Source organism: Somniosus microcephalus, chromosome 10 (genome assembly GCF_052327205.1).
Source record: "Somniosus microcephalus isolate GS21.2 chromosome 10, FLI_Smic_1.0, whole genome shotgun sequence".
Classification (NCBI taxonomy): domain Eukaryota; kingdom Metazoa; phylum Chordata; class Chondrichthyes; order Squaliformes; family Somniosidae; genus Somniosus; species Somniosus microcephalus.
The window spans coordinates 26,502,923-26,522,233 of NC_140996.1; the positions used below are offsets into that span (position 1 = coordinate 26,502,923).

General features: G+C 46.4%; 1 protein-coding gene across 2 annotated transcripts in view; it reads left to right on the top strand.

The window, feature by feature from the left end:
- The window catches only part of slain1a (SLAIN family member 1a), a 112,148-nt gene that overhangs the window by 80,469 nt on the left and 12,368 nt on the right, over positions 1–19,311 (top strand). For both annotated transcript variants that reach the window (XM_085998534.1, XM_085998535.1), the window contains one exon: positions 5,697–5,828. In XM_085998534.1, the coding sequence (XP_085854660.1) occupies positions 5,697–5,828 (132 nt within the window). The remainder of the gene's footprint in view (positions 1–5,696; positions 5,829–19,311) is intronic.

Genomic DNA, 19,311 nt, shown 5'->3' on the forward strand with positions numbered 1-19,311 from the left:
GAGAACACCCATATTGCACTACCCAATCTTATAAATGCTTATTTTCAGTTATTGTTTAATTGAAAAAAAAAACACCAGAGCAAGTTAAAAGGCAGTTCCATTCTACTTGTAATTGTGAATTGTAGCATTGTTATGATGTTAAATGTGCTAAGAGTCATTGTTGAGGTGAAACTACCTCGGGCATAAACATTGGAGTAGATTTTATCAATTAGCCCTCCCAATACAAAGCTTCACGCACCGAGAGTACACATTGAGAATCCAAGCTAACCAGAAAACTCTGTGGATGCACTGAATCGCAAGTTCACAAAATCTATCTAAGTAGCCATCTAAGGACACATTTTCCAATTGCACGCTCCAAGCACAGATCATGCCTGTGTTCAGAGCGCATATTGGGAAATCAATCATGTGCAACCCATGGTTTTCTAAGTTGTGGGCTGCACATGTCTAGAATCCCAATATTGGCTCTTCGCAAGGCTCCTCATGGATTCATGGGAACATGGATTCAGAAAGTGACTGCACTTCCAATATACAGGATGAGTAATTGATTGCACCCATGTATACAGCAGCAACTTGCATTTATATTGTATCTTTAATGTATTGAATGCCCCAAGGTGTTCAAAAAAGGTCAGAGTTGAGCTAGATAACTGAATACATGGAGGTTTTGAGGAGGTCTTTAAAGACGAGGAGAGGAGTTGCAAGAAGGTGGAGTTTACAGCAAGAGTTCAAGAAAGTAAGGCAGAGGTTGCTGAACATCCTTCCACCGGTAATGGAGTGTAGGCAAGTAGAGATGTACAGGAGACCATAGTCGGAGGATCAAAGGGTGCAGGCTGGGATGTAAGGCTGGAGGATGTTGCAACAGTATGGTGGGGCTAAGCCACGGAGGGATTTGTAAAGAAGGATGATCTAGCTATTGTGAGCTAGGAAGCAGTTAGCCAGCAATCGATGACTGAAGCCAGAAAACGCTCTTGTAAAATGTTCCTTTGCAAAGAAGCCTGATTTCTCCTCTGATTTAAGGAACTAGAGATATAAAGAAAGAAAAACCTGCATTTATAGAACACCTTTCAAGGCCTCACAACATCCCAAGGCGCTTTGCAGCCAATGAAGTATTTTTGAAGTGTAGTCACTGCTGTAGTGTAGGAAACGTGGCAGCCAATCTGCACACATCATGGTCTGACAAACAAAGCACTGTGATCACGACCAGATTATCTGCTTTGGTGATGTTGGTTGAGGGATAAATATTGGCCAGGAAACTGGAGAGAACCCCCCTGCTTTTCTTCAAATTGGTGCTGTGGGATCTTTTTATATCTACCCGAGAGGGCAGAAGGGGCTTAAGAGAATATAGGTGTTGAAATGACCTTGCTTCTGTCTCATTAGAAATTGATTGCCGTGTCCTAGATGAGAACGTTGTAAGATTCTTACTGCTTTGGGAAGATGGTGCAACCATGCCCTGGTGTGTACCTGTGTAGAAAGGATCTTGTCCACAATTTGTACAGGTAGACTACCCTTTATCCGGACTTCCGAAAACCGAAACCCTCTAAAAACCGAAGGTTTTTTCGTTCAGCGTAAGTCGTGCGTGCGACTTACGGTGAACGAAAAAACCTTCGGTTTTTAGAGGGTTCCGGTTGCGGAAGTTCGGATAAAGGGTAAGTCGTGCGCACGACCCCCCGCCGACCCGCCCCGACAACCGCCGACGCCGCCGACCCCCCCGCGGACCCGCCGGCCCCGACAACCGCCGACCCCGACAACCGCCGACCCCCCCCGCGGACCCGCTGGCCCCGACAACCGCCGACCCCCCCGCGGACCCCGCCGGCCCCGACAACCGCCGACGACCCCGACAACCGCCGACCCCCCCGCGGACCCCGCCAGCCGCCGGACCCCGCCGGCCCCGACAACCGCCGACCCCCCCGCGGACCCCGCCAGCCCTGACCCCCGCCGGCCCCGACCCCTGCCGACCCCGACTGACTTACGCTGAGCGTCAGCGTAAGTCGTGCGCGCGGACCCCCGCCGACCCACCTTCCGAAATCCGAAATTCTCCTTTATCCGAAACTCGGCTGTACTGTCAGTGTTTGCAAAGGACAGATGGCTTTCTAGTGTCTCCAAATAATGAAGTGTTCCAAGGCCCATTCCCTGAAGTGATTTCCAACAGAACTGTACAGTGTTAAAAGCCTAAAAGATACCAAGCAGCAGAAAACTTTATTATTAATTTCTTACTATAGCTTTCTGGGGAGAAGTGAACGAACATCTTGTGGTAAAGAAGTGAATCATTTGATAGGATTTGGACCAGAAAATCCTCCTAAATGGAAGAGTGCAAGTTGTTCTCTGTGTAATCAATAGCCTGGTAATGAAACTGTAGGAATGTGCCAATTTGGAATGTGTAATGTCTGTTTGTGTATTAATTACAGAGAAAAAGTGTTTTTTTGTAGAGAAATTTTTACCTCAAATAGTGATTGACGACACTTTAAAAAATACTTTCTGCATTTAATTTTTCTGATTCCACGATGCTCAGAAATTTGTAGACCACGGGGTCGATTTTCAGTGTGTCATGCGGCGGCTAAAATCCCGAATTCGGGGGTCCCGACACCATCCCGCCCAAAACCCGCCTCCATGTAAGTTTCAAAGGAGGTGGGTACCCGCCCCGCACTGGGACCCGCCGACCCGAGGCAGGAAGGGATTAGTGCCAATTAACTGCCTGTTAACAGGTAGTTAACAGGCAGTTTTCAGCCTGATCCCTATTTTGAAGAGTGTCGTGTGGGATTCCCGATGGCTCCAAACCACGCCAGGTTAGAGGAGTCGGGTTGGAGGGGTTGAGATGTCAGTGTTCAGATGAGTGATGGGTGCATGAGTGCAAAGGTAAGTGTGTTTGGTGTGTCTAAAGTGTGTAAAGAAGTTTAAATTACCTGTACTTACCTTTAAAACCTTCCTTCCTCTAGGCTTCGGGAGTCCATCATTCAACCGGCACAGAAAGCAGAACGGCTGTGATCTGACAAAAGTGACAGCCTGCAGCTTTCAGTGCCGGTGACATTTCTAACTGAGTCTGCGTAGAAGGACTCAGGTTAGAAGTAAGACTGTCAGTGTTTGACCGCTTCAAACAGCTGTGCAACACTGATATTTCATCTGTCAACACGTCTTGACAGATGAAATTTCAGTCTGTGACGTCACCTGTTGCCGGGTGGCCCTTAATTGGCCTGCTGAGCCCGCTGGGCGGGCTCAACAAGGTCAATCAAGTGAAAATCGCGTGGCTTGGCCGCATCTCGATGGAGGCGGGACTACAACCCGAAAGTTGTAGTCCCGCCTCCTTCCCGACTGCTGAATGAAAATCCAGCCCCACATGTTTTGTACCTCAAACACCTTGCCATTCTTTCCAGTCTCTGAAGAACAAATGGCCATGAAATGTTGCTTTGGCCTTGAATTTTGCCGAATGTCTATGTAACTGAAACTTGACCTATATTCAATAGTGCCCTCCTTCGCAAATCTGAACCGTGCTTTCAGTAACCTGGGTGAATGTCGCAATAGAATTGCAATAATAGCAATTCCACATTGGCCATGGATCAAATGTCATTGTCATATTTTACATAATTTTGTTATTATCTGCAACTACATTCATCATAACAATATAAATTGACTCGAGGTGTATTAATATGTCAATGCGAAGTAAATAAAGAAAAGTTGTAAACATCAATTTTTTTTCTCCGGGTTAAATGAAAACTTAAGATTTTGTGCTAAATTGTCAATGTTATGTTGAGCTGACTTTACTGCCAGGCTTCATCTTAGATTAACACAAAAGCACAATTAAAAAAGATCAGAGCATAAGAACAAGTGTAACCATTTCAACAGCCAATCTGATATTTTCAGATCTTTTTTCTGATTAAAAAATAACTTGATAAATAGTTGCCATCAGAGCCATAAATGTGTATCTTGTTTCCAATTATCGATTTCCACCAGAAAAAGTGAATCTCTTCAAAACTAACTGTAATTTGATATTTTTTTGTAAGATGAGCTGCTTTCTGCCTGGCCTGCCCACAGGAAATTAAATAGGACTGTTGCAGTTTTTAATTTAACAATACTAGCTTATTCTAGAATTAAATAGAGCTGCTATGACTTTTTTTTTTATCTTTCACTTTTTCTGTTATTTTTCTGCTCTTGACAAATGGGAAGCCTAACATTTTAGCAAACAAAGCATGAAAGTGGCTTTAAGACTTTTTTGAAATGTCGTCAGAAATTTGGAGTAGGGGTGAGAGATGCATTGCGTGACCTTGTTTGGAAACATTTTAAAAGCTTTATAAAAATTAGTACTTTGTACAAAGGTTTAATGCAGTATTAGTTTTTTAAAAAATAACTTGAATATATTTGTATGATTACATGAACATTCCAAGAAGAATAAAATATCCATTTTATTCCATAACAAGACTTTTATAATTCGTTGTAACTTCCAATGAACACTGGGTTTTCTCATAAGTAATATAATATAATTACCTTTTTTTATGTCTGAGTGTCCTTGGCATAAGCCTCTTGTATTGCAGTGATGAAGGACTGGATTTTACCAGCCTCAGCGGGTCCTTGGCGGGTGACGTCGGTGGCTGGTCCCGGCCTCGCTGCCAGCTCCAGCCCGCTGTCCAAAATGATTTTCCCCTGATTGGGCTTGTTAAGCCCCACCCAGCGCGTTTGCCGGCCAATTGAAGGAAACTGGTTTGATGACGCGTCATGGGTGCGCCTCCACGTCTGTTGTTGTGTCTGATGGAGGATGCACCATGACCATAGTCTCCGATAAGTCATGTGGGTAGCCAATAGGTGGGGGAAAAACCTGCTTCTTTCTTAGACAGGGAATATTGAACATAAGACATAAGACGTAGGAGTTGGTCATTTGGCCCCTCGAGCCTGCTCCGCCATTCAATAAGATCATGGCTGATCTGATCTTGGCCTCAACCTCACTTCCCTGCCCACTCCCCATAACCTTTGACTCCCTTATCTTTCAAAAACCTGTCTATCTCCACCTTAAATATATTCAGTGACCCAGCCTCCACAGCTCTCTGGGGAAGAGAATTCCAAAGATTCACGACCCTCTGAGAGAAGAAATTCCTCCTCATTTCAGTTTTAAATGGGCGACCCCTTATTCTGAAACTATGCCCCCGAGTTCTAGATTCCCCCACGAGGGGAAACATCCTCTCTGTATCTACCCTGTCAAGCCCCCTCAGAATCTTATGTTTCAATAAGATCCCCTCTCATTCTTCTAAACTCCAATGAGTATAGGCCCAACCTGCTCAACCTTTCTTCATAAGACAACCCTTTCATATTGAAGGAACTTCAAAAAGTGTTCTAAATTGTGGTGAATATAAACTATTCTTTCTACCTAAAAAAAAAAAAGTTAAAACGGAAAATACTGGCAATAAACAGCAGTTCCCACAGCACCTAATGAGAAAAGATGGGCTCATGCTTGGGCAGTAGACCCTCTGCTCGAACTGTTCTGATAAAGGGTCTCTACTTAAATGCTAACCTGTTTATCCCTTTTCAGATACTTAAAGCAACTTTTGTTTTTTTATAGATTTCTGACATTTGCAGTTTTTTCATTTCTGTTTTTAAAATGCAAGTAACACTAACCCTTTGCTGCACTCTGAATACATTTGCACTAGTTGTGAAAGTGTAGTGGTTGCATCAGCTTTCGGTTTGTAGCTGAATTGACCTTTTTTTTTCTGTTGCAGAAAAACTCAGACGCAGTATGCCAAACCTGGCTCGTTCATTCAGTGCTACCAGTTCGCCGGACTCATTTAAGAATAGCAGAAGTTTTGATTCGAACCTACAGAATGGAATTTCACGACTCCAGTCACCAGCATGTGAGTATAAACTATGCCCGTGAGCAACCTTTATCATGCGAGGTTAGTTTAGTTCTCTGGTGATTTACATTCCTTATTCCATTGCATGATATACAACGTTGTCCTGCGATCTGAACAATTTGGACTTTCCTTTTCATTCAAATCTCCTCTTTCCAACCCTAGTTTTTAAATATTCATCTTGTTGAGCCACGTACCATTCTTGGGCTAAAAAGGTGAGCAAGTGAGCTGCTGTCGGAGATGCCTCACTAATAACTTCTATGAGGCACGTCGGACCAGCAAGATTGGGGGAGGAGTTTTTCTTGCTCATGGGGAAAAATAGGAATAGGATGAATTGTGGGCAAGAATCTTCTGACCTCATTGTAATCTGCATAGCTGGTTTCTGCAAAGTTGAGAGTTTTTTAGGCAGTCTTGACCTTTCTACTATACCGGAGACAAACCTAATTTCATCAGTGTCAGTTAAGGAAAATTGTGTATTTGTTGCCACACCTGGTATTGAAATTGTCGACACTAAATAGAGAAAACATAGGCACAGTGACCAGATCTTACAAATGTCGCACTTAAAACCTTTCAAAGGAAACTTTGGCCGTGATTTTATCATTGGTGTCGGGATGGTGGCGGGAGAGCTGGTTTCCAGGTTCCAGTCACGATCCTGGCTGCAGCTGCTCTGTCAAAGGGATTTTCCCTTGATTGGCCTTGTTAAGCCCGCCCTGCAGGCTTCCCGGCCAATTAACAGAAAGCTGGTCTGATGATGTCATTTGATGACGTGTCATCAGCCAGTTTCCTTTAAAGGGACCACGGCCACATTGAGTTTGACAGTTGTTCTGTCAGTGTTTGACAGCATTGAGGTGCTGCAAACACTGAGGAGCACTACACAAAGGTGGACGCTTGCACCTAGGCTCTCCGTTGACTCCCTCCATATGCTTATGGAGGGAGTCCCAGCACGCAGGGAGGTTCTCTTCCCTTCCACGGGTGGAAGAGACCCCCCCAGGACAGCAACGCAGACTGGCTGCACAGGAGGACACAAGCAGGGATGTCGTCAGGGGTCCCTGGCTGCAGTGGTGCCAACCTTTCAATGATCTCAGTGGCTCACGAAACATTACTGCAAAGCCACACTCAAACTCGCCCTGCTGTGCCACTCGCCACATCCCCATCACTCTGCCTTCCCTACCCTTCTCCTGCACATCCTTACTCACACCAACTTACCTTGCACCTCCACCCAAACCTGTCTATTTACTTTATCACTTCCCCCATCTCACTAGCCACCCCTCACACTCACCCTCATCCTACTGCAAGCATACCAACTAACAACACATTTGAGAGGTTTAGCCAATGTCCATGTGAAGTTTCTGGTAATGTGTTATACAGTGAAATCTATTTTTCCAACACTGCCCCTTATTGGACAGATTTGAGTGCACCTTGAGAAGTGTCTTACTGAGTACCAGTGAATGTTCAGATATAACTCTTCCCACCCCCCCTGGCTATAGTGATGAGTGTACATAGAATGGCTTGGACATTAAAGAGATGCTTCACAGTGCTGGTGTGGGATGGTGTCAACCTAGCGCATCATATGGCAGCCAGGGTTAACAGCATCAAGTGAAGTAAATCTGGCCATGGTGATGCCATTGCTGGCCTCCCGGTAGCAATTTTGTCAGGCTGATGCCCTGTGTCCTGTGCAGCATCAGGTGATGGCGGAGAAGGTTGGTGATGTTGCTGTTGGGGCTGATCGTGGAAGGATTCAGAGGACCAAGGTGAGATTTTTTCAAGGGCACCAATGTTACTGCAATAGATGTCCGCTGCAGGTGAGATGACACAAGCAATCTGTCAATGGTGAGAGGTTGTTCCAATGAGGTGGCACTGGACATACAGTTGCCTCTAAACACTTGCAAGCTAAAGAAATATCTCTATGTATTACAAAAGAAGTAACCAAAAGTTTCTGCGCTCTGAAACTGATCGTCTGCAACATGGCATCCTTGACACCACTTCTGCAGCTGTCAGCTTATCGGAAACATCAGAGCAGACTCAAATCACGCCAGGGTGAGCTGGCGTGTTCCCCAAGCAGCAGGTAACCCGTGGGGGAGAACATAAAATTGGAAGGAAGCCTCAAAAAACCATTAAATTAGCTCTTAACAAGCCATTTAATGAGTTCAGTTGCCTCTCCTGCCGCTTGGTGTTGGGTCAGTTCTCCGCTGACAGACCCGACAGCTGGGAGACTCGCGTGGAGGCGGGTTGACAGCAGGTTTCCTACCCGCTGTCAATCTTTGCTATTTTGACAGCGGACCCGCCTCCAAACCCGCCCTCTGAGCGCCGGCAAAATTCCGGCCTTTGTCTTGGAAAATAGGAAGAGAGCAGCGTGAAATCTGAGCTAACAGTAAGTTTAAAGTCATATTGAAAAGAGCAAAACTAGTCCCAGGAGAGAGAGTTTCTATTAGAAAGGAAATTTGCGCAGATGCTAATTATCCCTATTTGAGGGTTTATCACAATTTCTTAAATTCCTCTATTCTGACTAAAATCATTTTTATACTTAGCGACCAATACTTTTCAACTGCATTTTATTGTTTTCCACCAAGTACAAGGAACCTCAACATTTGAAAGATCTTGCCTTCTCCCATTCCAGAACTGATTTTTTCCCCGCTGCCATTGTTTTTCAGGTTCCAGTGCTGGTATCTCTGATGTGTTTGACATCAATATTAACATTATTAAAAAAAACTTTTATTTGTTCAATTATAAAAAAAAATCTTAAAAAAATAAAGTTTCATTAAAATAAATCAAAATAATCACTGAGAAGGTAAAGCTCTTAAATCCCATTAGGACATCTGGCTTCCACTGCTGAAGACCTTGTTCTATGAACTTTACTAATGCTTTATAATTCACACAAATATTTAATGTGCGCTCAGTAGATTAGTTGGCAGAAGCAGTAAGTACCTGAACCATACAGACTCGAAGGTTTGGAGTTGGATCCTGTGCTAATTCGACTATCTCAGCTGGGGTTGCTGTCGGACTGATATAATTGGTCTCCATGTCAGAGGATGGAGGGCTTGAATTTATTTGCATATGTGCGCTTTGGAATTTTTGTGCGCATGAAGTTTTGAATTCCGGTGTATGCATTTAGATCGAATTGACAGCACAGGAACAGGCCATTTGGCCCAACAGGCCTCTGCCGGTGTTTATGCTCCACATGAGACATTTCTGTGTGCGGGAGTCTGATTTTTAAAAATATATGTAAGGGAGCCTCACTTTTGGATGTCTTGCATTTTGTTTGGTGGGGGGAGGGGGTGGAGTGGATGGGGTGGGTAATGTGTTTTCTTTTTGTGAGGTGGGGGTATCAGATTTTTGCACATGGGGGCTTTCCTTTCTGTGTAATCAAACATGCCCTACTCACATGCTTTGATGCATGTACCCAACTCCAAAAGGTTGGGCACCTCCTTTAGAGAAACCACTTTACATTTTACCAGCTTCGAGACAAACTGGATATTTACAGACCATGGTGGAGATTCTTTGTAGTCAATGATTTTGATGCCCTGTCTAGCTATTGGCACTGAAATAAGCAGAAGCTTAGTCTCTTTTCTTAGGCAGTCCCTCTGAACCGAGAATGACTTGCTTCCACATTAAAAATGAGTTCGCAGGTGACTGATGAGCCCCATGCAGGACCTACAGTCTCTGTCACAGGTGGGGCAGACGGTGGTTGAAGGGGCGGGTGGGTGGGGTGCTTGGGTTGACGTGCGCTCCTTGCGCTGCCTGCGCTTGGCTTCTGCTTGCTCCCGGCGAAGAGACTCGAGGTGTTCGGCGCCTTCCTGGATGCTTCTCCTCCACTTTGTGCGGTCTTGGGCCAGGGATTCCCAGGTGTCGGTGGGGATGTTACACTTTTTCAAGGAGGATTTGAGGGTGTCCTTGAAGCGTTTCCTCTGCCCACCTGGGGCTCTCTTGCCGTGCCGGAGCTCCGAGTAGAGCGTTTATTTTGGGAGTCTCGTATCGGGCATGCAGACGATGTGGCCCGTCCATTGGAGCTGATTGAGCGTGGTCAATACTTCGATGCTGGGGATGTTGGCCTGAGCAAGAACACTGATGTTGGTGCACCTCTCCTGCCAATGGATTTGCAGGATCTTGAGGCAGCGTTGGTGGTACCTCTCCAGTGCTTTTGAGGCTTAGTACAGTAGCTGGAGCACTGTTAACTTAATTTGCTAAGATTGTTTTCGCGACCAGTGTTCCCTGTTTGTTCTGTGGGGCCTGTTTCTTTTAATGCGCTGCCCCTTTAAATTTCTGCACTTGCACGGTATTTACAGTGTAAAAGCCAGTGGGTGGCCTGTGCGGGACTGCACGTGCGCACCTTAGTGGAAACGTTGCTCGCTACCACATGGAGTGGTTGAGACGAACAGCATAGATGCATTTAAGGAGTAGCTAAATAAACACACGAGGGAGAAAGGAATAAATGGATATTCTGATAGGGTGAGATGAAGAGGGGTTGGAGGAGGAGGCTTGTGTGAAGCATAAACACTAGTATGTGTAGAGTATGTACTTTGCAGAAGGAACTATATTCTGCAGCCCCTGTATACTGCAGTACCAGTAGTGACCACCCCTGTATATAAGCCTGTGTAGTAACATTTGCATAGTAGTTCCAGGCTGTCTCCATTCAGTAAAGACCTGTTATAACCAACTCCTGCAGCCCGTGTCTCCATTATACACGGACATAATACTGGCAACGAGCAGATACGAACTTACCTACAGTCTGCACCACCTCATGGGGATCCATCCCTGAAGCGAAGTTATCAGAGGTCGAGGCCAGAAGGAAGAAAGAAACAGAAGAAACGGGCGTCGACCGTGGGCATCTGCCTCTGAGTCAGCGGAGTTGAAGATTTGCAGGAGAGGCTGTTGAGAGCGGGGCTTGGTTATCCTGTCGATAGTGCTTCAGCTAATCGGGCTGGTGGCAGGTAGTACACTGATCCTTCCTGGGCTGCGGCGGTCTAGAGCTCGAGCGGGTGGCTTTGCAACGGGGCTGAGCAGCGTTGTCGGGAAGAGGAGAGAGGGTGGAGCACACACGGCGCGGCCGGTGCTACGAAGCTGGGCAGCGTACAGACCCGAGAAGAGGGAGGCAAGTGTCCCGCAGGGTTGTTCCAACGATGGGGAAATAATAAAAATTAAACGCGCAGAAAGCCGCGAGGAGCTGCAGTTTGCCACGGGAACCGCGGAGAGCGGCGTTAGCAGCAGCACGGGGGGAAGTGCGCGAAGACCATAGGGCGTCGCCATCAAGGCATAAAACGCCAGCAACAGCGCTAGCAACAGCGGAGAAGACAGCGCGGGAGGTGCCATTTTGTTAAATCGGGGAAGAAGGCAAAGCGTGGGAGGTGCCATCTTAGATTTCCAAGATGCCGAAGACTGGCTATATCACTGCCTTCGATAATGCAATAGAAGACTGGACCACGTATGTGGAAAGAGTCGAGGTATATTGCGAGGCAAACGAAGTAGCCGATGAGAAAAAGGCATCGGTACTGTTAAACTTAATGGGCGCAAGAACGTACGGCCTATTGCGGGACCTGATAACTCCAGCCAAACCGAAGGCGAAGAGTTTTAACGAAATTGTTGCTATCCTACAGGAACACCTAAATCCTACACCGCTGCTGATAGCAGAAAGATTTAAATTCCACAGGAGAAATCAGCATAAAGATGAGAGCAATGCTGATTACCTTACGGAACTATGCAAGCTATCAAAGCACTGCCAGTTTGGAGCAGGACTGGCAGATACCCTACGGGACAAATTTGTCTGTGGACCCCTGAGTGAAGGAACCCAGAAGAGGTTACTCTGAGAAAGAGCTGACGCTAGATAAGGCTTTCAGCGTGGCAGTATCGTACGAAGCAGCAGCAAGGGGAGCTGCGGAAATACAGCAAAAGCCACAGGAATACGGCACCCACGAAATGACACGGGGATTTGCAAAATGTTATCGCTGTGGCAGAACAACCCATGACCAGAAGGACTGCTGGTCCAAGGACAAAATATGCAGGCAATGCGGAAAGATGGGACACATTGCACGAGTTTGCAGGTCTGGGAAGAAGACCAACGACAACAAAAAGGCTACTAAGGAACCGTACAGGAAAGTACAAAAGATGACGGACAATAGTTCCGAAGACCAGACGAGCGATAGTGAATCCGGGAACAAGAGACTAAGCTGTCTCAAACTTCACAACGTAATCGCAAAAGATGATCACCGAACCATTTGGGTCACCCTCACGATAGCAGGGTCCCAAGTCAAAATGGAATTGGATACAGGATCAGCTCTAACCGTCATGAATCGACGAGACTACGAGCGGCTATTCTCACACATACCCTTGAAAGAGACATCCATTGTCTTGAAGACGTATACGGGGCAAAAAGTATACCCCAGAGGAAAAATAAGGGTGCCTGTCGAATACAACGGCAAGGAAATGCAGTATGTACAGATACAATTTCTGTAAGATGGTGGACCACCGTTATTGGGACGTGAATGGATCAGAAAGATAAGTTTAGACTGGCACTCCATTCAGGCACTGATGGTGGCTGGTAAAAAGGATGACGACGTCACTCCTGGACGATTGTCAACAATCTTAGCTAACGCCAAAGAGGTATTTCAACAAGAACTGGGAACTCTTAAAGGCATAACCGCCTCGATAAAAATAGAAGAGAATGCAATTCCCAAGTTTTTCAAAGCAAGACCGGTACCGTATGCAATTCGCCCAGCCGTCGAGGCAGAGCTGGAGAATCTGGAGAATGCAGGCGTGTTATCTAAGGTAGACTGGAGTGAGTGGGCGACACCCATCGTTCCTGTCATGAAGAAAACATTAAACAATAAGTCTGAGGAGCCAAGGAAGGTTCGCATCTGTGGGGACTTCAAGGTGACGGTGAACCCAATCCTTCACACTGTACAATATCCTCTTCCGAGGATAGAAGATATCTTCGCCTCACTATCTGGAGGGAAGCGTTTTACAAAAATTGACCTAGCACAAGCATATTTGCAGATGGAGGTTGAAGAATCCTCTAGGAAGTATCTCACGATAAACACTCACAAAGGTCTTTACCAGTATAATCGACTGGTATTCGGAGTAGCATCAGCTCCGGCGATATGGCAAAGAGCGATGGAACAAGTCCTGCAAGGGATTCCGGGGACTCCATGTTACTTGGACGACATCCTAGTGACAGGTGAAGATGACAGTGAACACCTTGCCAACCTAGAGCAGGTGCTCACTAGACTACGTGAACATGGGCTAAGAGCCAATCGCCCCAAGTGCGAGTTTTTTAAGAAACAAGATATCATATTGTGGCCATGTGATTGATGAAGAGGGGTTACATAAGTCCCCTGACAAAATTGAAGCGGTAGTTAAGGCTCCAGCGCCTGAAAATGTGTCGCAACTGAGGTCATTCCTCGGATTGGTGAATTGCTACCATAAGTTTTTGCCGAATTTGTCCACAATTCTGCACCCATTGAACGCCCTACTGCAAACGGGAGTAGCATGGAAATGGAGCGATGAATGTAAGCGGGCCTTTCAGAAGAGTAAGGACCTAATCACTTCAAGAGAAGTATTGGCTCACTACAACCAATCACTACCGATAAGACTGGCGTGTGATGCGTCTCCCTACGGCATTGGGGCAGTACTGTCACACAAATTCCTTGCTGGTTCAGAGAGGCCGATAGCTTTTGCGTCACGCTCGTTAACTTCAGCCGAGCGTAACTACGCCCAGATTGACAGAGAGGCCCTCAGCCTGGTGTGGGGGGTGAAGAAGTTCAATCACTACCTGCACGGTCAGAAATTTACTCTACTAACTGATCATCAACCTCTTGTCTCCATTTTCAACCCTCAGAAGGGCATACCGATAATGACAGCACAACAGCTACAGAGGTGGTCCCTTTTCCTAGGGGCACACCAATATGACATCGAGTACAAAGGAACTAAACAGCATGGGAATGCTGATGGATTGTCGCACCTACTGTTGCCGACGGTGGAAGAAGAACTTGCAGTGGATCCAGTGGAGATATTCCACTCGACCATAGTCGAATGTCTCCCTGTGACGAATGCAAACATAGAAAAGGAAACACGAAATGACCCGACACTCTCCTGGGTCTATGATTTAACGGTGAAGGGATGGCCAGCACATGGCGAACCACTGCTGCCAGCATTCTCGCCGAGAAGAGAACGGCTGTCAGTGTGCAGAGGGACCTTGATGTGTGGATCCAGAGTAGTAATTCCACCCAAATTGAAGGATAGAGTGCTCAATGAGCTTCAGGAGGGTCATCTGGGAGGGGTAAAAATGAAGAACTTAGCCAGAGCGTTTGTGTGGTGGCCGGGAATCGATAGAGAAATCGAAGAGATGACCAAGAGCTGTACAGGATGCCAGAAGGTCCAAAACGGCCCACCACAAGCCCCTCTACATCCATGGGAGTGGCCCTCATCTCCATGGCAAAGGGTGCACATTGATTTTGCTGGTCCATTTATGGACTCGATGTTTTTAATTGCGGTGGATGCACATTCAAAGTGGCCAGAGGTAATAAAAATGTCCTCAACCACCACAGAAAAAACTATCACAGTCTTACGAACCATATTCGCCAGGAATGGACTGCCTGAACAGATTTGCTCCGACAATGGACCACAGTTTGTGTCTGAAGAGTTCCGGAGGTTCTTAAAGAACAATGGTGTTAAGCATTACGCATCCGCCCCATATCATCCAGCCACTAATGGATTGGCCGAGAGGTTCGTTCAAACATTCAAGAAGGCTATCAAGGCAATGTGTAATGAAGATATACCCCTACAACACGGGGTGGATAACTTCTTGTTTGCCTACCGGAATGCGACACATGCGGTTACCAACCAAACTCCAGCCATGATGTTCTTCAATCGAAGACTACAATGCCGCTTGGATTTGGTTAAGCCAAACATCAGAAGAGATGTGGAGAACAGGCAGTTTCAGAATATGAATGAAAGGCCGACCAGGAGTTTTAAGATAGGTCAACCAGTTTTGGCCCGGGACTACCGCACAGAGAAATGGCAGCCAGGAACGACTGTACACGGCAAGGACCTCTAATGTATACCGTGGACGTTGGAGAGAGCATTGTAAGATGCCATGCTGATCAGATTCTAGAGTCACTGGGAAATGTCAACTCCACACCACGATCTGATACACCTGGCAATGAAACCGAAGTACCAATTGCATCTACCTCCGAATCGGTGATATTGGAAGCAGACGAACCAAACAACGACATTGATCCCGACTCAACTTTGCCAGAAGAACCTGATACCCCAAAGAGGCGTTATCCAGACAGAATGAGGAAGCCTCCTCAAGGACTGAACTTATAATTGCTTAACTTCAACTAATGTATCTAGCAACTGTAATTGTAAATATGTTATTTCATTGTTAATCGAATGTTATGTACTGTTTAGCTAAAAGGGGAGGAATTGTAGTGTATGTACTTTGCAGAAGGAACTATATTCTGCAGCCCCTGTATACTGCAGTACCAGTAGTGACCACCCCTGTATTTAAGCCTGTGTAGTAACATTTGCATAGTAGTTCCAGGTTGTCTCCATTCAGTAAAGACCTGTTATAACCAACTCCTGCAGTCCGTGTCTCCATTATACACGGACATAATAGTATGGACCTGTTGGGCCTGTGCTGTACATCCTGTGTAAGATGGCTAATGCAAGGTTGTGAACTGAGGGACAAACGCAGTACAGGATACTCTCTTTTTACCAGCACCTAAATAACTGGAAATGCCTCTTAACCGGCAAAATTCAGGAGTAGGTTCAGGTAAGTTTTACTTTATATTAGTGGCCGTATAACTGGGGTTCCTAGATCTGTGGCCATGTAACCGGGGTTCCTGCACCTGTTGCAATGCAACAGGGACGCCTGGATCTGTGGCCGTGTACGGGACCCTTGTACCTTAGTAAGTATACTTCTCTGTAATCCGGACTTTTTAATCAACCGGCACCATGCCAGTCCTGTCGGTGCCGGATTAAAAAGAGTTTCCTGTACTCTCTTTTTGCTCAGCTGTGGACTGGTATAATTTCTAAAGCCGGGTGGGCCCACTTCGATTTTTGGTGGAGCAATTTCCCGAGGCCCTGGAGCTAAAGCCATTCAAGCAGCTTTTTTGCCTCGGTTGTATAGCATCGGCACCCCTCAGCTGCGAGGCCTGTTCTTGTTTTGCTGTGGAGGAATTCGCATCATATTTTGGGGAAGGAGCGGTAATGAAATGACAGTGCAGCACAGCTCGGAAAGCCAGCTGCAGTTTCCCCTTTGTTTCAGCAGCTTGCTGTTTGATTTCAAGCGACCTTTCTAGAATGGATGTGGATTTAGTCGTTGTTTTTCTTTATGCAATGTTGAGCTCTAAAACTAAATTGTAGAAGCAATTTGTAGTATTTTATTGCAAAGGAGACCGTTTGAAATGAATCTTGGGTTGTAACGTGCAGTTGAGCATGAATTGCATTCTAATACAAAGTGCTGGTCACTGAGTAGAGCAGGCTTAACTTTAATATAAAACACCAAAAAAAAACAGGAAATCCGAACAGAAACATAAAATGCTAGAATCATAGTTTCTTGGCTAGCATCCATGGAGAAAACAGATAAGCGAGTGTTTCAGGCACTCAGTCCTGTATCAGAACTTAAAATGCTTGTTCATCTATCAATTTTTTAATCTAGTTGGAACAGTGGTTAGTGGGAGGGAAGAGAAAGGAAGTACTGGTGGAATGATCTGCAAACTGCTTAAAAGAAAAACAGGAGATAGACAACTGAAATGATTTTTACACCAGACAATGGAAAGGCACATTTATAAAAAATAAAAAAAAAAATAAAATAAAAAAATTTGAAGTAACAATAGCAAACATAGTGGGAAGCAACCCAAGGCAGAGATGAGATGGTGGAAAACATAAGCTGGAGTTTTCTGGGGTGTCAGCGGGCGGGATCGGTGGTGGGTCGGGTGGGAAAGTTTCTGTTGGGAACCCGCCGCAAGGTGCCTTTCCCAATGTCGGATCTGTCAGCGCTGACCAGACCTGATGGGCAGTGGCGGGTGACCCAATTAAACTAATTATAATGTACCTACTAGACCTTTAACAGGCTTTATTATCTTACTTTTTAACTTTAACTTCATGGCCACGGGAACCACGCTGTTCAGTGACCACGTCTGTCAACCTGAGGCGGGAGTTCAGTGGCCATTGCTCCAGCTGATTCCTTGACGGCTTCAAATGTACAGTAAGAGCTCCCACCTGACAGATCATCACTTTCCTCAGCCACAAGCTGTTCCTCACTGCATTTCCACAAAAGATTCAGCATGCTGCAAGTCTTTCCATAAGTCTCCATCCAATCTCACTTCAATACCTCGCTCACTATTGACAGATCGCTTCTGTCATCTTTACTTCACCTGCCATCTATTTCTTCAACTTGGGTGCCGTTTATACTGTCAGAATCAGACCATGATGAGCCCCAACACCAGCAGCAGCACTAACAACAACACCAATCTTCTCCACAATCATCTGATGCTGCACAGGACAGAGGGCATCAGCACCCGAGCACATTGCTGCACGGGAGGCCAGGGATGGCCTCCTCATGGCCAGATTTGCTTAACTTTATGCTGTATACCCTGGCTGCCACATGATGTGCCAGGTTGGCACCACCCCATACCAACACCATAAAGCATCCCTACAATGTCCAAGCCATTGCTTTCACACTCATCACCATTGCGGGGGTTACCGTTATGTCTCACCAGTCACTGCAACTCACTAAGCCACTTCCAAAAGTGCACATAAACCTGTCCAAGAATGCAAAGTGCTGAAAATAAAGGTTTCAATGTTTGACAGCGCATTAACAGAAACTTTCCATGAACATTAGATAAAACACCCAAGTGGCTACCCTTGTGTATTGTTAGTTGGTATGATTGCACTAGAATGAGGGTGATTGTGAGGGGTGGCTAGTGAGATGGGGAAGTGATAATGTAGAGAGAGAGAGAGAGAGAGAGATGGGTGGAGGTGCAAGGTAAGTTGCTGTGAGTAAGGATATGCAGGAGTAGAGTAGGGAAGACCGAGTGATGGGGATGTGATGAGTGACACAGCAGGATGAGGTTGAGTGTGGCTTTGTACTAACGTTTCGTGATCTACTGAGATTATTGAAAGGTTTGCGCCACTGCAGCCTGGTCCTCCTGACCACATCCCTGCTTGTGTCCTCCTGTGCAATGTACAACCAGGCTGCGTTGCTCTCCTGGGGAGGTGTCTTCTGCCCATCGGCAGGGAAGAGGACCTCCCTGCGTACTCTGACTCCCCCCCCCCCCCCCCCCCCCCCCCCCATAAGCACGCGCGGGTTTAACAAGTCCTAACAACATAAATTCATTTTAGGCAGCAGGATGGAGCCAGCAGCAGGGCTGCGACCCGCCACCGATATCGCCCGCCCCGGACCCACTGAGGTAAGGAAATTCCCGGCCATTGAGATTAAATGAGAGAAGCTGGTAAAATAAGCTGCTAGCCCTGAAAAGTAAGGTGGGGGGCAGGGAAGAAAACAGGCAAACATCAAGGGCACAGACTCCCCCCGCTCGATTACTGTGTTTTGACAAGGCTCTCCATCTCTCGTATCAACCCACCTTCCCACTCCATGGAAAATAACACACCCATCCCATATCACCAGCGCATCCTGCTGTAGAAAGATAGAAGCTATGCTTAAGGGATGAAGTGACTAAATTCAGTGTTCATGCCAGAGGGCTGCAGAGCAAGATACAGTGCTGTTCCTGGAATTTGCATTGAGCTTCATTGGAACAGTGTAGAGGGCCATGGAGGGAGAGGCCAAAACTCTAATGGGATGACGGATTGAAGTGGCAAGCCCCAGGGAGCTTAGGGCCATACTTGCAGACAGAAGAAGTACTTGGCAAAGTGGTCACTTGGAAGAAGCACTGAGGGGAGCAAGGGCACAGAATGTACTCTGGGTGGGGGACTTCAATGTCCATCACCAAGAGTGGCTTAGTAGTACTACTACAGACCGAGCTGGCCGAGTCCTGAAGGACATAGCTGCCCGACTGGGCCTGCGGCAGGTGGAAAAACAACCAACACGAGGGAAAAACCTACTTGGCCATGTCCTCGCCAATCTACCTGTCACAGCTGCAGCTGTTCATGACCTTTTTGGTAGGAGTGACCACTGCACAGTCCTTGTGGAGGCAAAGTCCCGTCTTTGCACTGAGGACACCCTCCATCGTGTTGTGTGGCACTACCACCGTGCTAAATGTGATAAATTCATAACAGATCCAGCAGCTCAAAACTGGGCATCCATGAGGCGCTGTGGGCCATCAGCAGCAGCATCAGAGTTGTAGTCCTCTGCAACCTGTAACCTCATGGTCTGGCATATCCCTCACTCTACCATTGCCATCAAGCCAGGGGACCAACCCTGGTTCAATGAGGAGAGCATGCCAGAAGCAGCACCAGGTATACCTAAAAATGAGGTGCCTGACGTAAGAAAACTACTAGGCACTTGGTCTAAGCGTTAAACAAAGCTTTA